Source organism: Penicillium coprophilum (genome assembly GCF_028826855.1).
Source record: "Penicillium coprophilum strain IBT 35676 chromosome Unknown utg000002l_segment0_segment0, whole genome shotgun sequence".
Classification (NCBI taxonomy): Eukaryota; Fungi; Ascomycota; class Eurotiomycetes; order Eurotiales; family Aspergillaceae; genus Penicillium; species Penicillium coprophilum.
This window is the reverse complement of record NW_026622721.1, coordinates 111,349-136,363: the sequence shown is the minus strand read 5'-3', so window position 1 is coordinate 136,363 and position 25,015 is coordinate 111,349. Positions and strand designations below refer to the sequence as shown.

At 47.7% G+C, this 25,015-nt stretch overlaps 13 protein-coding genes across 13 annotated transcripts; 6 read left to right on the top strand and 7 right to left on the bottom strand.

Moving 5' to 3' along the window:
- Positions 1 to 61: 61 nt before the first annotated feature.
- On the bottom strand, positions 62 to 2,353 carry N7500_001447 (uncharacterized protein; the record flags this gene model as incomplete). Its single annotated transcript, XM_056672593.1, has 3 exons — positions 62 to 1,888; positions 1,939 to 2,127; positions 2,180 to 2,353. 3 exons carry the CDS (start codon positions 2,351 to 2,353, stop codon positions 62 to 64), a joined length of 2,190 nt encoding a protein of 729 aa, XP_056536112.1.
- Positions 2,354 to 2,586: 233 nt separating this feature from the next.
- On the top strand, positions 2,587 to 4,327 carry N7500_001446 (NADPH-adrenodoxin reductase; the record flags this gene model as incomplete). Its single annotated transcript, XM_056672592.1, has 3 exons — positions 2,587 to 2,880; positions 2,969 to 3,400; positions 3,455 to 4,327. 3 exons carry the CDS (start codon positions 2,587 to 2,589, stop codon positions 4,325 to 4,327), a joined length of 1,599 nt encoding a protein of 532 aa, XP_056536111.1.
- Positions 4,328 to 4,484: 157 nt separating this feature from the next.
- Positions 4,485 to 4,943, bottom strand: aspf13 (allergenic cerato-platanin Asp F13; the record flags this gene model as incomplete). The annotated part of the gene is made up of 1 exon (XM_056672591.1): positions 4,485 to 4,943. The coding sequence occupies one exon, from the start codon at positions 4,941 to 4,943 to the stop codon at positions 4,485 to 4,487; it is 459 nt and encodes a 152-aa protein (XP_056536110.1).
- Positions 4,944 to 5,699: 756 nt separating this feature from the next.
- N7500_001444 (uncharacterized protein) lies at positions 5,700 to 6,193 on the top strand (the record flags this gene model as incomplete). Its single annotated transcript, XM_056672590.1, has 2 exons — positions 5,700 to 5,732; positions 6,038 to 6,193. 2 exons carry the CDS (start codon positions 5,700 to 5,702, stop codon positions 6,191 to 6,193), a joined length of 189 nt encoding a protein of 62 aa, XP_056536109.1.
- Positions 6,194 to 7,731: 1,538 nt separating this feature from the next.
- On the top strand, positions 7,732 to 9,537 carry N7500_001443 (NAD(P)/FAD-dependent oxidoreductase; the record flags this gene model as incomplete). The annotated part of the gene is made up of 8 exons (XM_056672589.1): positions 7,732 to 7,765; positions 7,819 to 7,863; positions 7,916 to 8,016; positions 8,070 to 8,628; positions 8,681 to 8,928; positions 8,984 to 9,199; positions 9,257 to 9,337; positions 9,397 to 9,537. The coding sequence occupies 8 exons, from the start codon at positions 7,732 to 7,734 to the stop codon at positions 9,535 to 9,537; spliced, it is 1,425 nt and encodes a 474-aa protein (XP_056536108.1).
- Positions 9,538 to 9,597: 60 nt separating this feature from the next.
- Positions 9,598 to 11,858, bottom strand: N7500_001442 (uncharacterized protein; the record flags this gene model as incomplete). Its single annotated transcript, XM_056672588.1, has 7 exons — positions 9,598 to 9,853; positions 9,903 to 10,207; positions 10,259 to 10,741; positions 10,791 to 11,018; positions 11,073 to 11,147; positions 11,195 to 11,490; positions 11,543 to 11,858. The coding sequence occupies 7 exons, from the start codon at positions 11,856 to 11,858 to the stop codon at positions 9,598 to 9,600; spliced, it is 1,959 nt and encodes a 652-aa protein (XP_056536107.1).
- Positions 11,859 to 12,512: 654 nt separating this feature from the next.
- N7500_001441 (SDR family oxidoreductase) lies at positions 12,513 to 13,283 on the top strand (the record flags this gene model as incomplete). The annotated part of the gene is made up of 1 exon (XM_056672587.1): positions 12,513 to 13,283. The coding sequence occupies one exon, from the start codon at positions 12,513 to 12,515 to the stop codon at positions 13,281 to 13,283; it is 771 nt and encodes a 256-aa protein (XP_056536106.1).
- A 629-nt stretch (positions 13,284 to 13,912) lies between these two features.
- Positions 13,913 to 14,872, bottom strand: aclF (extracellular proline rich protein; the record flags this gene model as incomplete). The annotated part of the gene is made up of 1 exon (XM_056672586.1): positions 13,913 to 14,872. One exon carries the CDS (start codon positions 14,870 to 14,872, stop codon positions 13,913 to 13,915), a length of 960 nt encoding a protein of 319 aa, XP_056536105.1.
- Positions 14,873 to 15,646: 774 nt separating this feature from the next.
- Positions 15,647 to 16,603, bottom strand: N7500_001439 (uncharacterized protein; the record flags this gene model as incomplete). Its single annotated transcript, XM_056672585.1, has 4 exons — positions 15,647 to 15,828; positions 15,884 to 16,223; positions 16,304 to 16,374; positions 16,432 to 16,603. The coding sequence occupies 4 exons, from the start codon at positions 16,601 to 16,603 to the stop codon at positions 15,647 to 15,649; spliced, it is 765 nt and encodes a 254-aa protein (XP_056536104.1).
- A 313-nt stretch (positions 16,604 to 16,916) lies between these two features.
- Positions 16,917 to 17,866, top strand: N7500_001438 (uncharacterized protein; the record flags this gene model as incomplete). The annotated part of the gene is made up of 4 exons (XM_056672584.1): positions 16,917 to 16,928; positions 17,215 to 17,284; positions 17,442 to 17,495; positions 17,544 to 17,866. 4 exons carry the CDS (start codon positions 16,917 to 16,919, stop codon positions 17,864 to 17,866), a joined length of 459 nt encoding a protein of 152 aa, XP_056536103.1.
- Positions 17,867 to 19,306: 1,440 nt separating this feature from the next.
- On the bottom strand, positions 19,307 to 20,690 carry N7500_001437 (uncharacterized protein; the record flags this gene model as incomplete). The annotated part of the gene is made up of 2 exons (XM_056672583.1): positions 19,307 to 20,259; positions 20,621 to 20,690. 2 exons carry the CDS (start codon positions 20,688 to 20,690, stop codon positions 19,307 to 19,309), a joined length of 1,023 nt encoding a protein of 340 aa, XP_056536102.1.
- A 673-nt stretch (positions 20,691 to 21,363) lies between these two features.
- N7500_001436 (uncharacterized protein) lies at positions 21,364 to 21,987 on the top strand (the record flags this gene model as incomplete). The annotated part of the gene is made up of 1 exon (XM_056672582.1): positions 21,364 to 21,987. The coding sequence occupies one exon, from the start codon at positions 21,364 to 21,366 to the stop codon at positions 21,985 to 21,987; it is 624 nt and encodes a 207-aa protein (XP_056536101.1).
- A 337-nt stretch (positions 21,988 to 22,324) lies between these two features.
- On the bottom strand, positions 22,325 to 24,421 carry N7500_001435 (flavin monoamine oxidase family protein; the record flags this gene model as incomplete). Its single annotated transcript, XM_056672581.1, has 1 exon — positions 22,325 to 24,421. The coding sequence occupies one exon, from the start codon at positions 24,419 to 24,421 to the stop codon at positions 22,325 to 22,327; it is 2,097 nt and encodes a 698-aa protein (XP_056536100.1).
- Between the last annotated feature and the right edge of the window lie 594 nt (positions 24,422 to 25,015).

The window sequence follows — 25,015 nt, the reverse complement described above, 5'->3', positions numbered from 1 at the left end:
GCTACATGCCATTCATGAAGACAAACCGTAAACTCCCAAAGAAAAGCCATAGGTATCACATTCAAAGTCCAGCAAACCGAGCCCATCCTGCAGCCCGATTCGGCGAGGAGCTGGCAGTCTGCCCGCTCTGATCGTGGCTAGGCTTATCAAGCAGGACGTTATCGCTGCGCCCTTCTTCGGCAACCTTGCCGCTCACATCGCGGCGGCGTCCAACGCCCAAACCAGCGATGTAACTTCCGTATGACGATAATGGTGCACCAGCCCCGGCTGTTGCGCCAGCCCTGGTAGTGTCTGCACCGGTGTTGCTCACGACACGGCCCTTGCGGTCACTTTCGGTGGCGCGAGGCGAGGCAGGCTTCCTGGCTGAGAGATATGTATTTCTCTCGTCGCTGTCATTCTTCTTGAGGGACTCATAAGCGGAGAGCTTGTTCTTGCGTTTCTTCTGAAGCTTGGTGGGCTTACGGACCACCTGAAGACTTGATTCGCGAGATGCGGCCAATCCAGGCTTGCCATCTACATCAAGCTCGCCGTAGAATCGGGTCTTGGGCGAAGATTGTTTGGGGCTCTCGTGTGGAATAGACACTGGCTGTGCCAGTGGATTGTACGATAGATTGGGGCTATCGCCCAGGGCAACCCGCCGAACGGGGTCGGTGTTCTCGGGCTTTTCGGTCAAAATAGGTTGCGGGGTTGGTGGGTTAAGCATGAGCGGGTTAAACGGAATAGTGCCATTACGCTCGTCATCAATATCGTCTCTGTGGTCTTCTGGGTCTGGGAATATGTCCATGCGCTGATCACCAACATCTTGTTCACGGTGACCATCATCGAGCCCATAGAATTCATTCATAGTGAGCGACGCATATTCCCCACGTACATCTTCTGGGATGACACTGCCAATACTTGGCCCCGGCTTGGAACCATAAGCAAACCAGTCTCGAATGCCACTACCGTTGGACGTGGTGGTCTTGGTGGTTTGGCGGCTGTATACAGAGGAGGACTGACGGAGAGCGTTCTCGTCCCCGTTCTGCGCCTCGCTCATTGGCGATAGAGACTGTTCAGAGTATGCGACCCAGTTATCCGACACTGGGCTGACAGTTTCCGATCGATCAGCAGTACGTGATGACAGATGACGCATCTGAGCAGTAGCATCGACGATTTCAGGAGCATGCGAGGCAACTTTTCGATATTCCGGGGTAGGTGTCTGGGATGTAAAGTCATAGGGCTGATTAGCGGTTTGTTGGAATAAAGCCTCAGGGCTAGAGGGATCCATGTTGGGTTCCGTTGGGGACTCCAAGTGGGATAGGCGGTGCTGATAAAAAGAAGGATGTGACTGCCGCTGCTCGTCGAGCATACCCATCGATCCACGGTTGGAATCACCACCAGAAGACCGTTCACGTGTATGCATGAATGGCACGGTGCGAGGAGATCCAATGAGGGGATTCTCGAAGCCAGAATCCAGGGTGGATTGGCTGAGATGTTTCTCCTCCATTTGTGACTCCTTACGGCTCTTACGGGGACGTGCAGTCAGATTATCTTCCAGTGGATTCATGTCAGGTGGTAGGCGGGAAATCTTTCGGAAGGTGATGGCCAAGAAAATCGATATGGCAAGGGAAATGAGGTGCAAGCTGCCATTTGCGATAGCTAGGATAAAGGTGGTCTCAGAAATTTTTACAGTCATGTCGCTGTTGTTGAAGAGAGTTTTCCAGTGGTATGCATTAGAGTTCCATTCTCCATACGCCATATATGCAGTGAACACGTAGAAGGGGATGAGTCCAAAGTCGAGAGTGGAAGCAAATAACCCATAGCTGGCTTGAGAGCCTGCGGGCCGGGTAAGGGCAGATCGAGAATTATGGTAGATTCCATATATCGTGTGAAGAATTGCGACTATGGGCTACAATAGAGGTCAGCAAGAGCATGTTTTTCTGGGTGCAGTGTACTCACGCCAGCGCGAATGATCCAGATGACGGTCGTTGCAGCTCCCTTAATAACGATTGAGCAGAACAGGGACCCAAGAGCCCCAAGAAGAGTGAGCACTCTGAGTGCGAGTTGACTTGATCGTGCATACTTGACCCGATCCTTTGTTTTGTAGCTCATCGGTGTGAATGAGCTGGCCGTATTAAAAAAACCCCACTACACCTACCATTAGCAGAATCCACAAAAGTTCCCGAAATCTGGTACGTACCGTGTCAGGGTGCCGGTTCAACTCCACCAGCGGTCCTTTTTGCTTGGGTTTGTCTGCTGGGCGAGTCCAGCTCGCTTCCGTCGCGGCCCTTGGGTTGAACCCGCGGTCGGTGGGACCTCTAAAACTGTAGGCGGCCGGACTCTCATAAAGGAATGGAGGTGACGATCTACCCATGGTAGCGACTGAAGGCCACTCGTGGCGCCCACGCGAAACAAAGGAGAGGAATGTTGACGGACAACCTTGGAATGTGGAATTGCGCAACTTGTCTTCTGGGGTGTGCTCAGCTGGGTATGTTGTATGGACATGTCCAAGGCAAACATGTGATAGTAACCAGGGGCAACCGATGATGTCACGTGCACTATCTCATTATCTCCGATCACCTCCGGGGGTTCTTGACTTCATGCACCATGCGCTTAAAACAGGCCTTCGTATGTGGTCAATGCACTGTGCGCCTTAATCGGCCTCTTCTACATTATCAGGGCTTGATCTCTCCATTGACATCCAAACGCTTCAACAGTCATGTTGCCCAAACCGGTCGACCTGTCCGTGTGGCCGTCGTGGGTTCCGGCCCAGCGGGATTCTATGCTGCCTATCGTCTTTTGGCTAAACAAAAAGATGCGATAGTTGATATGTATGAGAAGTTACCTGTCCCATTTGGTTTGGCTAGATATGGTGTTGCCCCAGACCATCCCGAAGTCAAGGTGAGTCCCGGTAAACCGCGATTCAGTGATGAGTCGACGGTTGAACATTATCTGTAGAAAATAAAGCTCATGGTTGTATCAAAACTAGAATTGTGAAGAAAAATTCACAGAGGTGGCTGAGTCCGCACGCTTCAATTTTGTCGGTAATATCGACCTCGGACATGATCTGCCGCTCGCTGCCCTCAAACCACACTACGATGCCATCATATTCGCCTACGGAGCTACAAAAGACAAGGAGCTGGGGATTCCTGGAGAAGAAGCTCTACATAGCGTGCACTCAGCCCGTGCCTTTGTGGGGTGGTACAACGGTCTTCCAGAGCACAGAGATCTCGATCCAGACCTAAGCGGAGAGAACGCCGTTATTGTCGGACAAGGCAATGTTGCATTAGACGTTGCCCGGATTCTTCTTTCGGACGTCGATGCTCTCAGAAAGACCGATATAGCAGATTATGCGGTAGAAAAACTCGCCACAAGTCGCATTAAGCGAGTGCGAGTTGTTGGACGCCGCGGACCCCTACAGGTGACTTATAAGGAATCGACTGTTGATACCTAGGTTGCTAATCACTTGACTCAGGCTTCCTTCACTATCAAAGAGCTCCGGGAATTGCTCCAGCTTCCAGGTGTATCATTCGATTCCATTCCAAAAGATATCTTTCCGCCAGAAGATGTGGTAGCAGCACTCCCCCGGGCGCAGAAGCGTTTAATGCAGCTTTTAGCTAAAGGATCTACCAATGACCCTTCAACAGCCCCAAAGTCTTGGTCTTTGGATTTCTTACTTGCGCCGGATTCTCTTCACTGGTCGCCTGATTACCCATACCATCTGTCCCATGTAAAGTTCTCTCGCAATGAACTCGACCCATCCGATCCCCACAGCCCCAGCGCCAAGGTATTTCCAAAGCACTTGTCGAGTGGAAAACGTGCACAGGTCAACCTACCAGCTAGCGTCTTCTTCCGAAGCGTGGGCTACAAATCTCTCCCTCTTCCAGGACTGGAGGATCTTGGTATCGACTTTGATGCGCAGCGTGGTATCATCCCTAATGATGGGTTTGGCCGCGTAACGAGCTTGTCGAACAAGGGCGAGCCTGAAAGCCTACCTGACGGATCTCTCATATCCCACCTACCTGGCCTATATTGTGCTGGCTGGGTGAAGCGAGGTCCAACGGGTGTGATTGCCTCGACAATGACCGATGCATTCACTACTGCAGACACCGTTGTGCAAGATCTGGCAGAGAGTGCCGACTCAACGTCCTTGCTCCATGCGCCCCATCACAGCAGCGGTCTAGGTTGGGACGGAGTGAAACTCGAGGCCCAGCGCCTTGGTCTACGCCCCACGTCTTGGGAGGACTGGCAACGAATCGATGCGGCAGAGCGTGAGAGTGGTCAACTAAAGGGCAAGCCGCGGGATAAGATTGGGCGTGTAGAAGAAATGCTGAGGGTACTTGATTGAACCTTCATGTATATTATGAAATATCTGTGTACATCATGTAGTCTGACAAATCTAATTCCATACTAGGCGCTCCCATCTGTGCCCTCGTATTATTCAGCACTTTTGTGTACCATTCTCCCTCTTTGCTCTTGCGTCTTATATAGATATTATCCAACCTTCACAGCCCGCAAACGCTGTCTTCCACTTCAACATAAGTAGCGTCAACACGACCGAGCTGCTCTGCCAGGCCGTTGGTCAAGTTGTTCATAGCTTGCAGGCCAATGTTGAAGCCGCCTGGAGCGGCGTCGACGGCAAGGACGTTGATGCTGTTGTCGATCTTGCCGTTCGAGTAGTGCAGCTCGTAGCACTTGCCGCAGTTAGGGCTGTTCCAGCCTGGGATGGTGATCGCACCGCCAATGTTTGGGAAGCTTGGCAGCGATGCGAAGTCGGTATAGCCTTGAGTGATCAGGCCGTTGATACCATTGGAGCAGGATACGGTGGTCAACGAAGACGTTCCGACATCATATTTAGGGTCGAAGGAGACAGATACTGTTGCGGCTACTGCGGGAGCCTGAGCAGCAGCAACAAGGTTAAGGGTTGCCAAGAAGCCGGAGGTGAAGATAATGGTAGACTTCATGCTTGAAATGAATTCGATGATGTTTTATTTTGAGGAAGAATAAAACGTTTTGATTGCTTGTTGTGGACATTTTGCTTCCTCTCCGATGAGGTTTATATATCTTCCTCCATCAGGCATCCCTCCATCTATCGAAGATTGTTGTGATTCCTGTTTGCTGGCCGGCTGCATCGAGCGCAGGTCTTAGCTGAAGGTCTTAGGGCTACTGGTGACACAGCCCAAATAGGACACCTTCATCTTGGGTCCATGGTCAGCCGACACCCCCATAACCGATGGTCCTCAGAAACAGGTGCAATCAGGCCGAGGACTATTATGGGGCTCATCAGGAGATATGCAGGCAGCCTGAGACTTGTGATATGTTGGATGCTAATTTTGTGGGATCTGCAGCGCCAGTATGGAGTACGGAGTATAGTCGATCCACATATAGCTCACGCGAGACTCTCTATGCTACGGTATAGGGTGACCGCATTCAAGGTTGCATCGCAATAGGGACGGAATGAATCACCATAGCCACATTTTATTTTGATGGTAGCTTGAATCAAAATGTAATCTTAGTTACTAGCGAACTTCATTAGACGAAAAAAGAAGAAAGAAAAGGAAAGGCGGAGAAAGCGAATGCAGCAGATGAAGATGAACAAAAAAAAAAAAAAAAACGTCCCCGGGAAGGCTTGAACTTCCAACCTCCCGATTAACAGTCGGACGCGCTAACCAATTGCGCCACGGAGACGTGCTGTGGCAGAACGAGCAGAAATAATCTTTATGACCAAAGAGTGTTTCAAGTGTTTCATCTCGGTATGTTACGCAGTACTCCGTACTCTATATATGATCTATCTAACTGTAGGATTGTATATTATGAGTAGACCGCCACTTATGTAGCTTACAGGATTCGTGAATAGGCTTTTCAGCGGTTCTTATTCTGGGCTTCTCAGATATCCTGATTCCCAGTCTTATAGGTAGAAAAAGGCGGTAAAAACTTATTATGTGTAAAGAGACATTTTCAATGTTCAACTTCTACCTCAGAGTATTTTTTGGTAGACTAAGAAACAATATAATGTTGGGGTCTTCAACAAGCACGTCTCCGTGGCGCAATTGGTTAGCGCGTCCGACTGTTAATCGGGAGGTTGGAAGTTCAAGCCTTCCCGGGGACGTTTCTTTTTTGTTTTTATCTCCATAACCAACTACATATAAAGGCACCCCTTCTCCTTTTCCTTTGGTTTTTTTGGGGGTTTCTCGTCTCCGCCTGGTTGATATAAATTGGAAGGATGAATAAACATTGGTATGTTATATCCCTGATGATCTGACCTTGTGAGTAGGGGGTCCTTGTCTCATCTAGAGGTCATGTACTCCGTACACACAAGTACATAAAGATATATTTACATAAAGGTATATTTTGATTTATTTCTTGGTATGATTATTTCTACTGAACCAAACTTGGGTTCATAATGCTGGCTGGTATATATGTCTAAACCAGGTGTGCCTGGGGCTATCACTTCTATATTCTCATCCTTGCGCGGTACTTGGCATTTCCATGGTCAGCTATCCTCGACGATATGTAGCAAGCAAATACGGCACGCTGCGGCCAACAAGAAAATCTGAAATTTCATCAAGTATCAAATCAAGGCAATCGGTCTGTTCGAGTGCTTAATCAACGGCATCATATGTGTCAAAAATCCATGAGATTTCAATTTCCGCATGAGCCTGTCTACGCCAGCATCAAGACTACCGAGGTGTTTTAGGTCCTGTGGGTGATAATATGTGGTTATTGTTTAGATCAATATTTATCTTGTCACGGTTTCATATACATTGAAATCCCTACTCTCTATACTTTTCCTCTAACTAAAGTAATCTTATATCACACAGCCAGTTCATCTCTCTGGTATATGACTTTATACCGAATAAGGATATTGAGATGCTTGCGCGGCTCTGGATTCTAGTAAATATATTCTGATGTATTTTGATTACGGATAGCTACCACCCCTACTTTTCCATAGCAAATCCCAATCAAATTGATCAATTCTAATGCTAGTTATCCGTATCTCAGGGCCAAGTGACAGACAGTTCAGCTTGATACTTTGTGCTAGTCTAGTCCTTCATTTCAGCGCGATCCACTTCCGGAGATTGCCTCCAGCTTAAGTTGTACAATATTCACAAACTATGCAAAGCAAAAATTGAAAAAAAAAAAAGAAGGGCCCGAACCGCGATTTGAACGCGGGACCTCGCACATAAGTTTCACCCGAAGCACGAATCATACCTAATTGTTCATTAGTTGAGATTCGCAGGACAGTATATATAAGTGGAACGTACCACTAGACCATCCGGGCGGTTGTGTATCCACTCTTTGATGGCAATGCGTTATCATCATTTTGTGTGTCTTAGTATGGTGTATACATTATCCCTTCATCTTATATATTTCAAGTGTATCATTTGTGTTTCGGGTGGACAGAAAATAGTCAGTATATATGTATAATATGATGCTTATGCACAGATGATAAAACATGGGTGGATGTGTATACATAGGTATGTGTCAATATATGTATAACTATATATATTTACTTTCAGTCATCAGACTACGTATAATAATTGGGGTACATTAAATACCCCAAAGTGAAAAAGGCGTGCTAGTAGTCTTATCATCGGAGAATTATTATCGAGGGATTGGTTACCTTCGCTCATCCAGGTGGAGTATTGCGCAGGACCCTGTGGGCTATGAAGCTCTTGGCTTGATTGCGGGGACCTCCATTCCTCCTACATTGACCCCAGACACCACCTTACACCTGAAGACGAGTCAACTATGACAGATCCAAAGTCAGTCGCCATTATTGGAGGTAAGAGAGATACTCAGATGTATGAGTCTGTGGAGAATGCTAAACCAGTCAAGCGGGCATATTTGGTCTTTCACTGGCGATTGCTCTGCGAGATCGAAGTAAGCAAAGCACGTCCTTCGATGCAGATTACAAATAACTTATAATTTGCAGACTATGAAGTGACTGTCTTTGATCGAAGCCAATACGATGCAAATGGATATGACCCCACAGCCGAGGATGTACAAGCTGCATCCGCCGATCATAACAAGATCGTGAGCTACTTGAACTGGAATAGATCAAAGTTTGTGCTGATTAACCGTACTAGTTCCGCGCGTCCTATGGAAAAGAGATCCACTACCAACGTCTCGCCCTGGAAAGCCGAAGAGCGTGGGTTCTTGAGGACGAGAAGCGTGAACTAACGGAACAAGACGACAGTGGAAACATACAACTTTTTGTTAACAGCGGAATGCTCCGTATACAGCCTTCCGACCACTTGGCCACACTAGAAAAGGAGACGTTAGCCAATATGCAGCGTGATGGTCTACGAGACACGCAGTTCGTTAAGAGTGACCCCGCAGACTGCGAACGGGCCGATAAGCTGGGCTGGAAAGACAAGATACTCAATTTCCACATCCCAGACTCTGCTGAAAGCACATATGAAGCAGTCCTTGACTCTCTGGCCGGATTTGTGAGGTGCAGCAATGCCTGCGCCCATTACCAAAGATTGGCTGCCGACAAGGGGGTGAAATTTTGTTTCGGGCCAAAGGGGGCTGTTGATCACTTGGTCAAAGTGAAGAGCAATCTCGAGCCAGGCAAAGATAAAGCTACCGGGTTGAAGACGAAGGATGGTATCATTCATGATGCGGATGTCGTTGTTGTGGCTGGTAAGTCGCGAGAATCCCCAATTCCCATCTCCTCTTACTGAGGTTTTCGAAGCCGGATCGTTTTCAACGCAGATCCTTCCTGAATTGAGCTACCACCTAGAGTCCTCAGCTGGTAGCCTTGCTACTTTTAAGATAGACAAGAGCAACACTGAGCTATGGAACAAGTATTCACCAGAACGCTTCCCCGTCATGACCTGGAAGAGCACACCCCGAGACATTTCTGGAAATGACACAGGAAGTATCTATGTTCTACCAAGGACCCCGGAAGGCATTGTCAAGATTGGCTACCGTGGAATCAAGGTATACAATGCTGATCTAGTTATCTTTCTCTCGATATCTGCTGATTGTGTTTCAGTGGACCAATTTCCAGCCAGCGCCGCAAGATACTCCGTTCACCCAAGACGGTCAATGGTCAGTGCCTCTTCCAGTAGATGAGTGTTCAATACTCCCAGAGCCAGCCTTGTATGCCATCAAGCAGTTTGTATCTGTCTTCCTGCCTGAGTTTGAGAATACACCTTTTTTCTCTACAAAGCTTTGTTGGTACACTGACTCGCTAGATAATTCATTTTTGGTGAGCATATAGTTCTTCTCTACCCTATATAACTCTGCTAATATAGTTCTCAATTAGGTCGACCATGTTCCAACTTACGCAGAGAAATCCGTATTTGTTTGCACCGGTGGTAGTGGCCATGGTGCAAAGTTCCTACCGGTGCTAGGAAAGGCAAGAAAATCGACGCCATTGATAAGACGAGGACTAACAACTCATAGCATGCCGCGGATATATTTGAGAATGGGGATCAAAGCACATCTTTCATGCGCCCATTCTGGCACTGGCGCCCCGGCACACCTAGGAGAAACGGATTGGAAGAGGGTCCCGGCGGACCACGAGATATTTCGCTCAACAAATAATTTGACATTGGATTTCTACGTAGAAAATTCCCTGACTAGTGAAACTAAATTCGTTTGGACTCACGCAGGATACATCATTGACCCTGTTCTCACGGGCTTCAAGATACCCGCCTGTTCCAAATCCTCAATGAGGTTGACCAGCATCAAATCACAGCCTCGTGCTGCGACAAAACTCATGGTAACGGGCATAAACTCTGTTTGGAGCGAGATGGTAGAGTAATAGGGGATTTCTCCCACAGGGACTACCAGATCAGGGGTACCGGCCAAGACGGCCATTCGACCATCCGAAAAGCCCATCGGAGGTCCAGAAGGTGCACTGTATATGTAAGCAATTAATGCCGTCTAAAAGAGGTGTTTTCACTCACTCAAAATAGGTGTTCCGATACTGTGTCTGACCCTTGCTGTAAGGATAGATATAGATACCCTCAGAGCAAGTCTTTTCGTCTGCCTTTCCATATCCATCTGATTCCCACCAGTCCTTAAAGATTGTTTTGTTCTTGAAAGCTTCATCATATATGGCATCGCCGCCATTATTCTGGCCCCATGCCCATCGCGACAAGGGGCCTGGGTTCACAAAGGGTCGGCGACCATCATGCTTTGCTGCGTAGTCGGCATAAAACGGCAAAGAAAGAGAGCGATATTGATCGACAGATACCAACGCGGCATAGGTCTACAGGATGTTAGTGTCAAAGTATGTATCTCATGCTGAGTTAGATCTCACAGTATTTAGCAGGTCATTGATCTTCGGGGGTGTGTCAGAAGGGCGACTGTTCTCCCAATGCGAAGCGATATCAATAAACTCCCTCTTTGTACCCAGGAAGTTTTCGACTTTTATAACTAGTTCCTCGAGCAAAGCACCGGCTGCTGTGTTGGACTTGGGGAAAGAAGAGTTCTGATAAAATAGCTTTTTTGGGTACTCTCTATAGTCAGTGAAGTTCTGATACCACGCGTGCATAACCTTGGACCAGGTGACGGCATCGCGAGCAAAAACACCAGCTGTATCGAGTACGTGACAAAGTGGAATCACATTGTCAAGGGATACAGCTCCGGTAGAAGGCCGGTTGGCAAAGAGTCCCTGCATTCCTCCTGGGCTGCGCATAGAGCCACCCGTGTCACTTCCAATGGCAATATCAAGCCAGTCATAAGCCGCGATACCAGCACCAGGCCCTGAAGATGATCCGCCGGGAGCTTGGTAGCCATCACCCTGAGGCAACGTTTAGTGGAACTCTGTCGATTTCGATGGTTGGACTTACCCGAGGATTGAAAGGGCAGTGGAAGTCGACCCAGTCAGCTGTGGGATTATCTCCATTCGCAAATTGCACGGTGCCCATTTTTCCTACAATAATGGCTCCCGCATCTATGAGTCTTTGGAGTGCGGGCCCGGTGGTGTTTCGGGGAGGATATAAATCGTAAAAGGCCCGATTACCACCGCTAGTCCGCAGACCTTTCATATCAAAGATATCTTTTACTCCTACACGTAACTTCATATTTTTAGCCAAATTTCAAAACAAGGTAAGTTTCATTGATAAACGTACCCCAGCAAGTGGCTTTGCTGATGTTGGCGTATAGTAAAGCCTAGATGGTACAGCAACACTTTTCGTCATTGCGCCCTGGAATTGATCAGAAAAGCTTGAAGATAGGTCAAAATTTTACTCACCGACGAGGTTGCTGGCAAGGGTTTAAACCCTCCGGTCCCATCGCTAAGGGCAGCTTCAGTGAATGCTAGTTGATGGTCTGAATAGAGACGGAAGGCCTGATAGATCTCTCCAGTGCGCGGCGAGTAAAAGTAGGGCCCATTTGGTATATCATGACGCAGTTTGGCAGAACTGATATGCTTTCCAGATTTATAGCTAGAAGAAGCCATCACAAGTTTATTTCCAAGTCCCTTCAGAGCCTCCTGAACAGCGGGCTCGACTTGGCCCCGACCATGTCCATCATAGACCAGGAAAACCGCTATATTCAACATGAGGTATTCGGTAGAAACATTGTCTTGAATTACACCTACCTTCGAGAAATCCCGCCTGAAAAACATCATCTGCGGCTGAATAGTTCGAAATGGTTTCTTTTATGATGTCCGTGGTGAGCAGAGCTTCATCTGTCCGAATAACTGTCAGGGGAACGATTTCGTCCAATCGAGTCGAATCAGAACCCGAAATAACTATCTTCGAGACTGCATCACCGCTATAGTAGTTGATGTCATTGACCGTAAAAAGTCTGCCATTATCAACACTTGAAGTGGCAGAGATAGTCGAGGCAGCCAGGAAGAGAAGAAGAGAAGTAGAAACACGCCAAAGGCCGGAATCAAGACCGCTAGGAGCCATGATATGTTTTTCCCGCAGTCATCTTTGAGCTGATCGGAGCTTTAAATATGTCGGCCCAACTCACAATCGGACGCTTTCCCACGTACATCCGGTTCAACCTTCCGAGTGCACCGGAATTATAGGACCTCCCTATTAGTCCTGTGAACTTCAAACAACAAGATAACGGGCATAGCTTACAGCCATTGGCCCTTCTGTGAGTGTTTCATAATAGATAAGATATGAAGATATCTCCGGCTCTCCACCTCCTTGGCAATGATTTCGATGTCTTGGCGATGATTTCGGTGATTGCGGGATTTCTCGGTATAATTCTCAGGGGTTGGCGGTTGAATGCCTGATAGGCTAAATGACTCGAAAGTACTCCGTAGTGATCAACGAGTTGACTATTCCATATTTGGTTAGATGTGAGGGCTTGATAGATGATATGACCAAAGTATCATAAGCAACAGTATGGTCTTGAATTAAATATAGCAATGACAAGGTGTGTTGAGTACGGCTGAGATGAGTTCAGCGCTGATTGGCCCTTGGGGCCCACGGGCCCTTTTCACATGAGCCCTAAGTCAAGTATAAAAGGAGGGGGGCCTTGCTTTCTTTCTTCTTTCCTTCTCTTTTTCTTTTCAAATAAAAGAAATACATCTATCAAGACCATTCACGAAAATGACCTCCACTGCAAACACAGTATATGTCGTGACAGGTGCAAACAGAGGCCTCGGTCTCGGACTGACCAAACGGCTATTAGAACGCCCTGCCACCACCGTCGTGGCCTCTGTCCGCAGCCACAACGCAGCCACAAACCTTAGGTCAGACTTTGAAGGTGTTGAAATCGGCAAAAATAGTGCCCTCCATATCATCGAATTGGACTTTTCAACTGCAATACCCCCCGAAGAGATTGTACAGTCGTTCTCCGCAGCAGTTAGCACAGTGACGCATATCGATGTGCTCATCTGCAATGCTGGATTCGCGACACACATGGCTCCAGCCCTTCTAACATCGGCGGAAGATCTTCGCGAATCGTTCGAAGTCAACACCATCGCCCCGCTCCTCGTGTTTCAAGCCTTCTGGCCACTTATGCAGAGATCGGATTCTGCGCCTAAGCTCGCGGTCATCTCCTCCTCCGTCGGTTCGATTTCTAAGCAAGAGCCTGTTCCCGGTGGTGCATATGGTCCCAGTAAAGCAGCCTTGAACTGGCTCACCAAGGCTCTTCATCTTGAAAATGAGAAAGATGGCTTGGTTGCGTTTGCTTTGCAACCTGGCTGGGCGCAGACGCGGATGGGGAAGTCTGCTGCCACAGACTGGGGATATTCCGAAGACCCACCGGTGACTATTGAGGAAAGTGTGAATGGGATGCTTGATATTATTGACAATGCTACAAGGGAAGATGTGTCGGGAAAGTTCATATCGTTCAATGGAGATATTTTGTCGTGGTAGACGTATTTGAATGACCATGTAGGAGTGAGATACTATACAACATATATTTTAAAATTTCCACTACACCAAGCGCTAATCGTTACAGAACTAAGAATGAATGCATCGGTTCAAGATATTCCTAACGACATAATCTACTTCATTATCGGAAGAGAAGAGAGGGCGCGAGATAAAGGTAGCCGTGTGGTTGAATTTCCTTCAATTGGCTCCTGAAGCTAGAGGAAGTCAAGTCAAGGGGCTGGATGCTTGGGATTAAATCAGCTTACTAGGTCGCGTCGCCCTGAGTCGGGAGGGTTGCATCTGTCTCGACTCGGATCGATAGCTATGCGCAAATTTCTTTTATAATGCTTGACTGTTACTGCGGCAATACTATTCACATCCCTCTCCTCGCAGATTTGGAGGGTTGCCTAATTTGGGACTCTAAAGTGAGCCAGAGTAGCAAACCTCGAGCAGTTTATTGAAAACTACAGGAAAAATCCTGGCCAACCTGGTTTTTATACAACGAAGAGAGAGCTTTCACAAGAGAGAAAAGAGAGGGAGAAAAGAAGATAGACAGGGAATGGTAGGGCCACAAAATTTATAGAGAACGGCAATGTCGGATTGCTGCTTGATTTCCATAATCTGTAGATAGATCAATCAAGTATTGGCTTAGGTACATTATTTTCAAGGATTGCACCCTCTCCTTGGGCAATACCTGTCTGGTCACTAGGTTTAGGCACACTATCATTGTACTTTGCATCATCTCCACTGGCGATTCCTTTCTCTCCCACAGGAGGTACAGAATCCTCAAGTACCGAATCCTTACCATTAGCAATACCATTTTGGACAGTGGGGATGGGCAAATTTTGATTGAAATTTGCGCCATTCCCATCGGCGATTCCGTTCCCGCTCGCAGGAGGTACAGTCTCTTGAAAATTTGCACCGTTTCCTTTGGCAATTCCTCCAGGATGTGGGCCTTGATCTTCCCCTTCCCCTGTTCCCGAATTTGGCTTTGCACACCCTGAAGTACAAGGAAGTCCATTAGGGCCTTGTTTTCCATCAGCACCAGAGGGACCCCTAGCACCCTGATCACCTTGCTTTCCCGGAGGCCCTTGCAGCCCCTGAGTACCCATTTGTCCCCGAGGACCTGGAGACCCCTGAGGCCCCTGAGGCCCTGCAGGCCCCTGTGGTCCTTGCGGACCAACAGGTCCCTGAGGGCAAATAGTACAAGCCTGTGGCTGTACAGGCTGAGGCTGGATGACGGGCTGTACAGGCTGAGGCTGGATGACTGGCTGTACAGGTTGAGGCTGAATGACTGGCTGTACGGGCTGAGGCTGGATGACGGGCTGTACAGGTTGAGGCTGAGTGACGGGCTGTAAAGGTTGAGGCTGAGTGACGGGCTGTAAAGGTTGAGGCTGAATGATGGGCTGTACGGGTTGAGGCTGAGTGACCGGATGTAAAGGTTGAGGCTGAATGATGGGCTGTACGGGTTGAGGCTGAGTGACCGGATGTATAGGTTGAGGCTGAATAAATTGACCACCAGGAGCGAGTGGGTACGGCATATGCTGCTGTCCAAATCCAAATAGCGGACCTTGACCGCCCATATTTGGCATACTGATGAATGAAGGTTGCTGAGGTGGGAGGAAATTTGGCAGGCTAGGACCGCCGTGTGAACACATGCAGGGCCCACCTTGGTTATGCCCAGTTCCACCGTGGCCATATCCAAATTGAGAGAAGGGATACTGTATGCCGCCCATCTGTGGCTGCATCGAGTTGAGGCATGGTTGTTGGCCTGGTTGAGATAGCGAGACGGGCGTGCATAGTGTGTTAGAGGTGCAGATGTAGGCGACTTGAGCGAAGGAAAAATCAATGAATATGAAGAGTGCGATTGAAGCCGTCGAAGTTTCTATAATCTTCATTTCTCGTTGATATGAGGACTTAGATAAAGGGCGGAAGTATGCTGGATTAGGGCTTGGCGAGGTTGTAATGACAGGAATGCGAAGCTCAATAATTGCAGGTAATATGGATCTATCTACGAAGTAAAGCATGCAGCAGATAAGTAAAAAGAATTATAACCATATAAGATCAACGGATGGTTACAAGCCGGAAACGGGCATAGGAAGGTTATAGGGCCTGTTGTTGATGCGACAAGACGGTGATTTCCATGTCCGGGAAGGCTACATACCACGTTGTATGCACTTCGCACAGAGAATCGAAGGGAGTATCGAGGAACTACAACGCTACAGGACGATGAAGACGGATTTAGTGAAAAATACCCAGACAAAGTATTCATCATGATATTCGTGAATGTAAGATACTGCGTAGTAAAAGTCCAATAGCACGGTTCTTGCTCAGTCCCGGTCGAGACCTTCCTCAAGAAAGCCATCCTAACTAGCGCCATGTAGGACATAACCATACTTGTCCTGCACAGGAATGACAGGCAGCTGCATGGTCTTCTCATCAACCAGGTTGAAAAAAAACTTGTTGGCGTAGTCCTTGTATTTACTGACTCCCTCCAACTCTCCAGGCCCGACACCATGGGGGAAAATGAAGATCTGTGGATGGGGACCTGTTTCAAGTTAGATAGAGCGATTGTATAGTATGGAAAGGTAAGTCCTGCATACGTGGATCCTTTGAGTTCTCTCTGCTCTTTTTGTAGTACTCCTGATAATCTTGCATCACCTGGCCGAAGTATGCATGGGCAGTGAATGCATTCTCGAAGACCAGAACCCATTTGGGACGAACCTTCTGCCCGACACTCTGCATGCCATATGCATAGAATACATTGAGGCGACCTGCTATCAGGTCTTCTTCCGCCTTTTGCTTTGTATTCTTGTCCTTCTTTTGATTATCCTTGATCTTTTGCTTCTCCTCTTCAACTGTACTATCGTTCTCTCGGGCACGCCTTGCGGCCAGAACGTCGATCTTTGCCTCACCCTGCTGGCCTCCTACACCAACGAGTTTCTGTCCGTGGTCATTTAATGAGCATTCTTTTATTGAGACTTTTGAGTCATATAGTCCCTGCATCTCTCAGTATAGCGTACCTTTTGATTGTCTAGGTCAAGATTGAGAATTTGATCAATACCGAGACCCTGAACTGTCTCTCCCAGGCCCCCTGCCGAGAGATTAATGCTTTTTCTATACATTCACCAGTATAGGGATGGGTTCTCACCTTTTCCACCAACTGGAGGTACCTTACTACCAAGCCCTCCACCTCCTGCGCCGCCCGTTACACCGTCCGTTACACCGTCTGTTGCCGGTAATTCCACGCTTCTCACCACTCCAAATAAATGTGCCATGAGAAGGCCAAGGGCCGCAAGCTTCAGGTTGGAAAGAACAGGCATTTTTGCCTATTGCTAGCTCCTTCTTTTGTTTTATCAACGGTAAAATCCGAGGGGCGAGCTCGAGGTATCAGCTGTTCGACAGCCTTAGAATAGTAAGTGGCTTATAATGAGAAGAGAACAGCAACATGATAAATGCTAAAAATAGGCGAAAACCTACTTGCCTATCCACAGGCTCACACATTAGATCGTCATAGATCATAGAATATAAACAGGTGTGTCATGTCATGCAACTCTGTGAACCTTGGGATCCGACAAGACGATGAATTCACTAGATGTCATATTGCCAGACCAGATTACTCACATTCTACCGAAGATGAGTGAGCCGGTAGGTCCTATAGGAATAGTAAAGAGGTGGTAGCTGGGTGGGTTTGGAGTCCTAAAACGTCCTTCTCACTTCCACACCACCTTGCATCTGTCTTGCTTGGTCTGCTTTCAGCAGGGCTGAGCGCCTTTTATGAAAGAGTCATAGACTTGTGTGAATAGATGTTGAAGGTCTTGAACCGAGCCGAAGGTCATACTTGATCCTGGGTCCGTGCGCAGCCCTTGATCATAGAGATGGAATGCAAAGGTAGAACGTAGGGAATGAATCCGGCTTTGACAGGTTGTGACAGGCCGTAAAGGATCATCTAGCTTTGATCAGTTCCACTTTGACGGAACTGTCGCAGATTTACGTGGGTTCAAGTGAGGTAAAATATAGACCAGCGCATTTATGTTAATAGACAACAAGTCTTTCCTCAGCCACAGGGGTGTTCCTGTCACTTTGTTTGCCCATCTATTCCAGTGCAAAAATGCAGTCCAGTCTCCTTTTACTATGGGCTTTTATCTCTAATATGCATAGTGCCACTGCGCAACTCTATACTGGATGTATTGCTCCCCCATGCTATCCACCAGGGTACGCGTCTTATTGCAGTTTTGTCCCAAACACACCATTATGTTTTAGTCCGGGAAATCTGGGGGGATATCCTCCACCTCTTGGATGGAATGGGAATGGAATGGGCCACGAACATCATAATCAGCATCTGTATCCTCATCCAACACGGCCACCGCCACCGCCTGGATACCAACCTCCTTATCCTGTGCAGCAGCCCTATCCACCACCACCACCACCACCACCACCACCACCACCGCCGCCGCCGCCGCCGCCGCCGCCTGGATACCCATATCCTTATCCTCTACCTCCTCATTATCCTCATTATCCACATTATCCACAGCCACCCCAAGAGCCAAATCGTCCAGCTCCTAAACCTGATCCATGCCCCGTGAGCTCTGATTGCAAGAGGGGGGATAAGGGCGAGAAAGGAGATGAAGGAGAAAAAGGAGAAAAGGGAGAAAAGGGGGATCGAGGCGAGAAAGGGGAATGTGACTGTAAAATAAACAAATGAGGGATCATGGTAGTTGAAGCTACATATAAATCTCCCACAATCACATTTTATCATACAATCACATGTTTACTCTTTTGACCGGAAGGACGCCAAGTGCTCAATGGGCTGTTGAAAAGACAAACGAAGAATTCCCGTGGGATATTAGGTATTTGTTCTAACAAAACAGTCTTGATTTCTTTACACTAGTATGGTGACATCGATATGAGTTGTGCAATGCATAATTTTACTTCCAACTATGCTATGGTCTGTGAGCGAGATCATGCACTCCGTTTGCAGATTGAGCCATGAAGACTGCTCGTTCAGCTGCTATAATGCTGGTATCACTATAATGTGCGGATGATTTCATAGAAATCTTTGGTAGCAGTAGGGTCTGGCCCATCTATACAACCCTACCTGTATGGTCAGTCGACGTAGCTTCCTAGCTATGGTAGTGAATTTATTTCCTCACTATGTCATAAATGGATATTGGGACGAAGAACAAAATGTCTTGATCAGTGTCTCTATAGTACAATGAAACATTTGGATACGAGTTCCACATTATACTGTGCTGTGCACACGTCAAAATCAAAAACAAGCCTTCCCGACTATGGGTTGCGAGACAAATGGCAATCAGAATGAGATGCGAGAAAATGCTGATTGTCCTAATCCAAACATTGAATTATATTAAGATTTTCTCGAACCGGCAGCTCAGCTGCCACAACATTCCCCGATATGAGTTCGTCCGGGCTGGGCTATGCTGATTCGCAGCCCGCTCACTGGGAATGTTTCTGGCAACCCACCCCCGACTATCAACCACGGGCCATCGAAAATAAATGTCAGATTCAGTTGAAGCTTGAAACGTTTACAAGAGGGACCCCATGGGTAGACTGAGCTGCATGCATCATTGGTAGTAACCGTCATTGAAATTCGCCGGGGATGAGGAAGTAAGTTCTAAGCAGAAATTTACTAACTTTTGATTCAGGCTACAATATAGTATTCTCGGGTGTTTATACACAGCCCTGGCGAAATGCAAAGGTAGCACAAGTCTTCAGTAACTGAAGAATTTTCTAGCTGAATGACTGCATGAGTATCCATGTTGTTGAACCAGGTGTATTACGAACATGTATTGCTTGGTGGGTATATGATACACTCTAAAAGCAAGGCCTCAGCCCCTTGTAGCATTGCATTCTGAAACTGCCTACTTGGGTTGATAGTTTAGACGAAGTGCATTCTCAATCTTCTTTGTTCTTTGTAGGACAAGCGACACAGAAGGACTATATGATAGAGAGACTGTGATATATATGGCCTATACCATTTACTAATATAGCATTTGCAAAGCCAATCAACTCCTATCGATGGCACGAGCAACCCAATAGATCCTACTCTCTCCTTTATCGTTTTCAAACCCTGATTCCTGCCTGTCAGAAATTGAACACTTCAGCGTAGGGCCCGTTGGCGCAATAAATCTGCAACTGGACTCTGAAGAGCATAATGCGAGACATTCGAAAAGATTTTTCTCCGCACTCATTGTCTTCACAGGGTCCTTGATCGTGTTCCTCTTGCTTGTGCAAAAGATCTCATATTTGACACCACCCACATCCAATGTTGATCCATGGATATCTGGGCATTCGCTCTTTCGCGCCTTCTGGATATTTTGAGGAATCTCTTTCGATGGCCGAGCTTGCATTGCGACAGCAACTATTCCTTCGGGCGATGGAGCTGTTTCGACATCTCGATTGGGATTCCATGTGACGATGGAGCTGCCGCTAGCACCAACTGCTTCACAGCCGGGCAGGGTTGAACAAATGACCATAGCTTCTTCGAGACGATGCGTGTTGAAGACACTGTACTTTTCTCCGGCAATGACTCGCCGACAGGTTATCTTGTATGTCACGTCACCAACCTTGACTTCTTTGCCATCGGTATTTGACTTGGGCTGGCAAAGCCGAAGCGCTTCGAGCTCCGAGAGGGACAAGCCTTGTTGAGTTGTGGTATCGTTAGGACGTTGGGTTTCACCTTTTTCGTCTTTGCCATTTTTATCACCTTTGTCACCCTTGTCACCCTTGTCACCTTTATCGCCCTTCTCACCACTGTCACCTTTTTCACCCTTCTCACCACTGTCGCCCTTCTCACCCTTCTCACCACTGTCACCTTTTTCACCCTTCTCACCACCGTCACCCTTCTCACCCCTATCGCCCTTGTCGCCTTTGGCGCCATCATTTCCCTTTGGCCCATCTTCGCCTTGTTTCCCCTCTGGGCCCGGCTCACCTCTCGGTCCCAAATCACCTTTGTCCCCTTTAGGCCCAGGGGGACATTTCTTGCAATTGTCATTTGGTGGTCGGGGCCAACTAGGATTTGGCTGGGGATACCCCGGTCCTTGATTTGGCGGGAAATGAAGCCACGGATTATAGTGACTTCCACCAGGATATCCCGATCCTAGATAAGTGTGTTAACTCTGCATCTGGCGGATGGAGAAGGTCTCGCAATACCGAAGGGATTTTCAAACCCGGGAGGGTAAAAGGGAGGCCTTAAGCCAGAAGGGCCAAATCCGTTCCCAGGCCCTGGTGGATAGGGATGGTAGCCAGGTTGAAGTGGGTTTTGATAGCCGGGTGGATAGGGGTAGAAAGGTTTCTCTGGCCTAGGATAGTCGGGATACATCTGATTCCCGCATGGCTGGTATCCAGTGCCACCGTAAGAATTAGGTGGACAGTATCCAGCGCCATCATTATTTGGATGGCAAAAGTTACCTGCACCCAAATGTACATGGACATAAAAAAAGGATGCTAAGATCAAGGGGGATCTCATGGCTTAATAAATTTTGGAACCAAGGAGAAATATAGAAGACCAGCCATATATTAACGATGGGGGAAGTACAATTGTTAAGGGATCTTTTTGTTCAAAGCACAATGGGACTCTAAAACAGCCACTAGGAATAAGTCCTGAAAGGATAACTTCCCATTTCAAGAGAATGAGACAATTCATGATTCATCGAGTGCTGTGCAAAGTTCTCAATAACCTCATCTTTCAGCTCTGAATCCTTTCAATCCTACCTGAGAATGAAACCATGATTTTACCCCAGAAGGCTTAGCTGAACATGTTATGACAATGACACTTTGTATTGTAACTACTGTGATTCTGCAGTACCATGGGTATATATTTAGTCCTTGAGTTCATGATGCCACTATAGAAACCCGCCAATTTCTTGAATCTTTCTAATGCGTGGATATTTATACCTTTCGTTTTCCCACACAGGCAGATACTCCAGATCACAGTGCCAACTCCAAGCCCTGAAACCTATCAAGTGTCCATCACCTCAATATGCCTCAAATATCTTTATATCTCAACTTCCTCCTAGCCTTTTCCCTCATTCATCCTATCCAAAGTGCCCCGTCAACCCCAATGCTACCCTTCCCGGGCCTCCACAACCTCTTCACCCCAGTTCCTGATTATCCCATGCCACCGATTCAACCACAGAAGGACGAGCTAGGTCTCTTTTATGGCAAATGCTATCGCCTTCAAAACAACCAAAAGCAAAAGCTAGGCTACCAACAAGGCGCATACTACCGGTATGACGCAGACGATAACCGGCGCCCATTCCGCATCTGCCGCTCCACTCGGGGTTCCTGCAAGCGTGAGCAAGACGACCAAAACGTGTACAAGAATGACCGGTTTTATCTCTGGGATGGGCATGGCTCGGCTTGGTCCAAGGGTCCGACCTGGATTGGTTTCACTGGAGTGTTTTTGTATCCGAATATTTACCGCGATGTCGAGAATTACATTGCGCCGTTCAAGGCGCATCAGAGTTGTGATCGTGACTCTATTCAGGGGGATGATCTGGATGAGCAGAAGAACAAGTGTTTGCTTTGTGTGAATTTGAAAAACAGCTACAACAACTACAATGGGTTGGCAACATACCCCACAGGATATGTTTACCAGACCGCGAATCCGAGTGATTGTGTTTATTGGGTGTTCAAAGAGGTGGATTGCCCGGATGATGATTATATGGAGGATGAGGAACTGTGAGGAGCTTTGGTCCTGTCACATTTTGCTGGTTAGAAGAATTTGTTAGGCTCGTTGGCAGCGCTTTCAATCCTAAACCCACCTCTAGACCATCCTGAATTTTGATAGATATGAAGGTGGACCTGTGTCAAACCTCAAAAGTCGGATTATAGAAAGTCAGATATAGCAAGATGTCAACTACAGAGCCATTTGCCTGTGTACATATCGTGATGATGATTGGTCTGATCTACTATGAGAAACTAAGCTTACATGCCAAGGGCCATCGTAAAAGTAGTAACTAGTCATTGAGTATTTTCATTTCTAAGACAATGTACCCATTCCCAAGGGAAATCAAGACACATTATAGCCTGATCCATCTCCCCATCCACCGCTGATTCAGTTCCTTCGCCTCATCCACCAAGCCCAACTCCAATAACAACTGAACCGACCCACGAACAGAAGAATGCAATGAAGAGCTAACCCAAGCCTGTGTTGGTGCAGTGTGCTCTCCAATAAAAATAGTGTTATGCTCCGTCTGGTGATAAGCCGGGATGTATAGTTCATGCTGTGCAACATCCGGCCGACACCAAGAAGTCGCGGTATGCTCATCCTGAAGCCAGCAGAGACGTTCATAATCTCCCGTGTAGAGGTCACGCGCTTGCTCACCGTGTAGGCTGACAATCGAATCCAGTACCGTCTGGACATGTTCTTCGTCAGAGAAACTCACAAATCGGTCACTCCAATCGCCGCCTCGGTAGTGCATGATTAGACCCGGACGGGATTCGTTGAGACCATATACTGGGTAGTAAAGTGCACCAACCGAGTCACTCGATGGCTTGGAGTAACCACCGAAAATTGGTCGGTCGCCCTTTTCCCAGAATCGTTCGGAGAATAGTAGGGCTACTTTGCATGCGGACTTGAATCGTAGACCGGCTTCACCGATTGCGCGGTTTAGGACCGACGAAAACTTGGGTAGATCCATGAAGCGGGTCATAGTGAATGGCGCGGTCATGATTGTGTAGTCGTACTCTTTAGACTCGGAGGTGCGATTTGAGACATTAGGGTACCATGACAGTCGAGTGCGAGTATGACCATCACTTCCCTTGACTGGCTCGAGTTTTCTGATTTTCCGATTAAGAGTAAGCCTGTCGCGGACGTGAGGAATAAAAGCATCAGAAAGGCGGTTGAATCCTCCATCGATACAGAGCCATTCTGTTTTGCCTATACTGTCTCTGCTTCCATCCAACCCGAGGTTGGAGTTATGATGCAGCTCATCCCAGAACACATCGTAGTCGGACGACGTCCAGATCTCGTCTGTGATGTTCTGACTAGCTTTGAAAACATGCCGCATCATCGCCTGTTCGCTCCAGTCATCTAGCCCTTGGTCCATTGCGGTCTTGTGAGCCCTCCAGATATCCTTCTGAAGCGACTTGAGAGTCTTTTCGTCTTTCAGGATTTTATTCATCTGGTCCTCGGTGTTGTGGTACTCGGCGTTTGTCATTTCTGAGGGGGTTTCCAGGCTTGGATCTGCCTCGATCTCAGCGCGCGTTGGAATTCTTCCATCTGGATGGCGCCGAGTCCCTTGAGCATACAACTCATTGGGACTGTGTTGGATCCAGGGAATAAAATCAATTTTCCATTGCGAATCATTCCCATTCATGTTGTTCAAGATCTCGGCCATTTGAAAAGTCAACTGATGATCGGAGTACAGGAGTGTCTCATTATCGTCTTTGTAAGTGACAGAGTATGGAAGTCGCATTGGTCCCATCTCAGCCCATTCTTCAGTATCTGCGACATATTTGGTGCGAAATCTGCCACCAATGCGGTCGCTGGCTTCAATGATCTCCCAGTTGTATACACCGACGCTGTCCAGCATCAACCCCGTTGCAAGTCCAGAGATCCCACCTCCGACAATTGCGATCGAAGTGTTCTTGAGTGAGATTTTTGACGCCACTCCTCCGTCACTTTCCACCTTGTCTTTGATTTTGGCCACTCCGTCGAACCACGCTCCCTGCGCATCAAAGTCCTTCAGCAATGGGCTATCGATATCTGCCGTGGACCGCTTCTTGCGCTTATTCTGCAAGGAGACAGGGCTGCTTTTGCCCAAGACCTTTTGCGTCGTATTTGGGCTGTCAGACCCATATATGTGAACACAATGGTGCGTTGGAGCGTCCTCTCGAACCGCCCAAGCCAGCCTTTGCGGAGGGTGATCGTGGATTGAAAATTGTCCGATGATTTGCCCTTTTGTCGAAGAACTCTCGCTATCACAGGGCGCATAGACTGATTTGATCAAACTTGGTGGTTGGTTGACCCAAGTCAAATAAATATTGGCTAGTTCACCACCTCGAACTGTCTGGGAGGTTGTCACTTTTACCAATTCTGGCTCAATGATCGCTCCAAGCCCGGGCAAAGCCCGGGCAACCAGCATCACCACTACAAGAGAGAATTTTCCGAGCATGGTGAGTGTGACTGAACTCAGCATGTGGCATGGTCTGTAGCCTTTATATTTGCCCACTCACTAGGCCATCCGCTTCGAAGCTGGGGACCTTCTGCGGCGCCAAGAAGGCACCAAAATGCGATCGACCATATCCACCACAATGATTGGAATCTGTGCTGCTTAGTTCGCCTGAAAGGTGGGCATATTCTCCATGTCTCATTTCTGAGTACCGCGCGGAAGCCTGTGCGGACCTTGGGGCTAAATAGCAATTTCGTGATCCGTTTTTACAAGGCCTTGCCCGATGACTTGAGTATCTTTCTTTACGAACAAGACCTTTGATGATAGCGAGCAGTGTGGTGAAAGTGGTTGTTGTTTGAAGTCACTAAGAGCCAAAGATAAAAGAAATACCTGAACAGCACTCGGGTCTATTGTTCTCCGCAGACTCTGCGTGACAGATCTTCCAGATAACCGGGATCTGTAAATCATGCATGCTCCGAGACTGATGGGCGAAAGGACAAGTCATCAACTTGGATAGTCAAGGGTGTCGCTGGGTTGCTTCCACCACGACAATTGGCCATTCTCGTAAGGGTCTCTTCAACCCGTCAGGATCCAGCG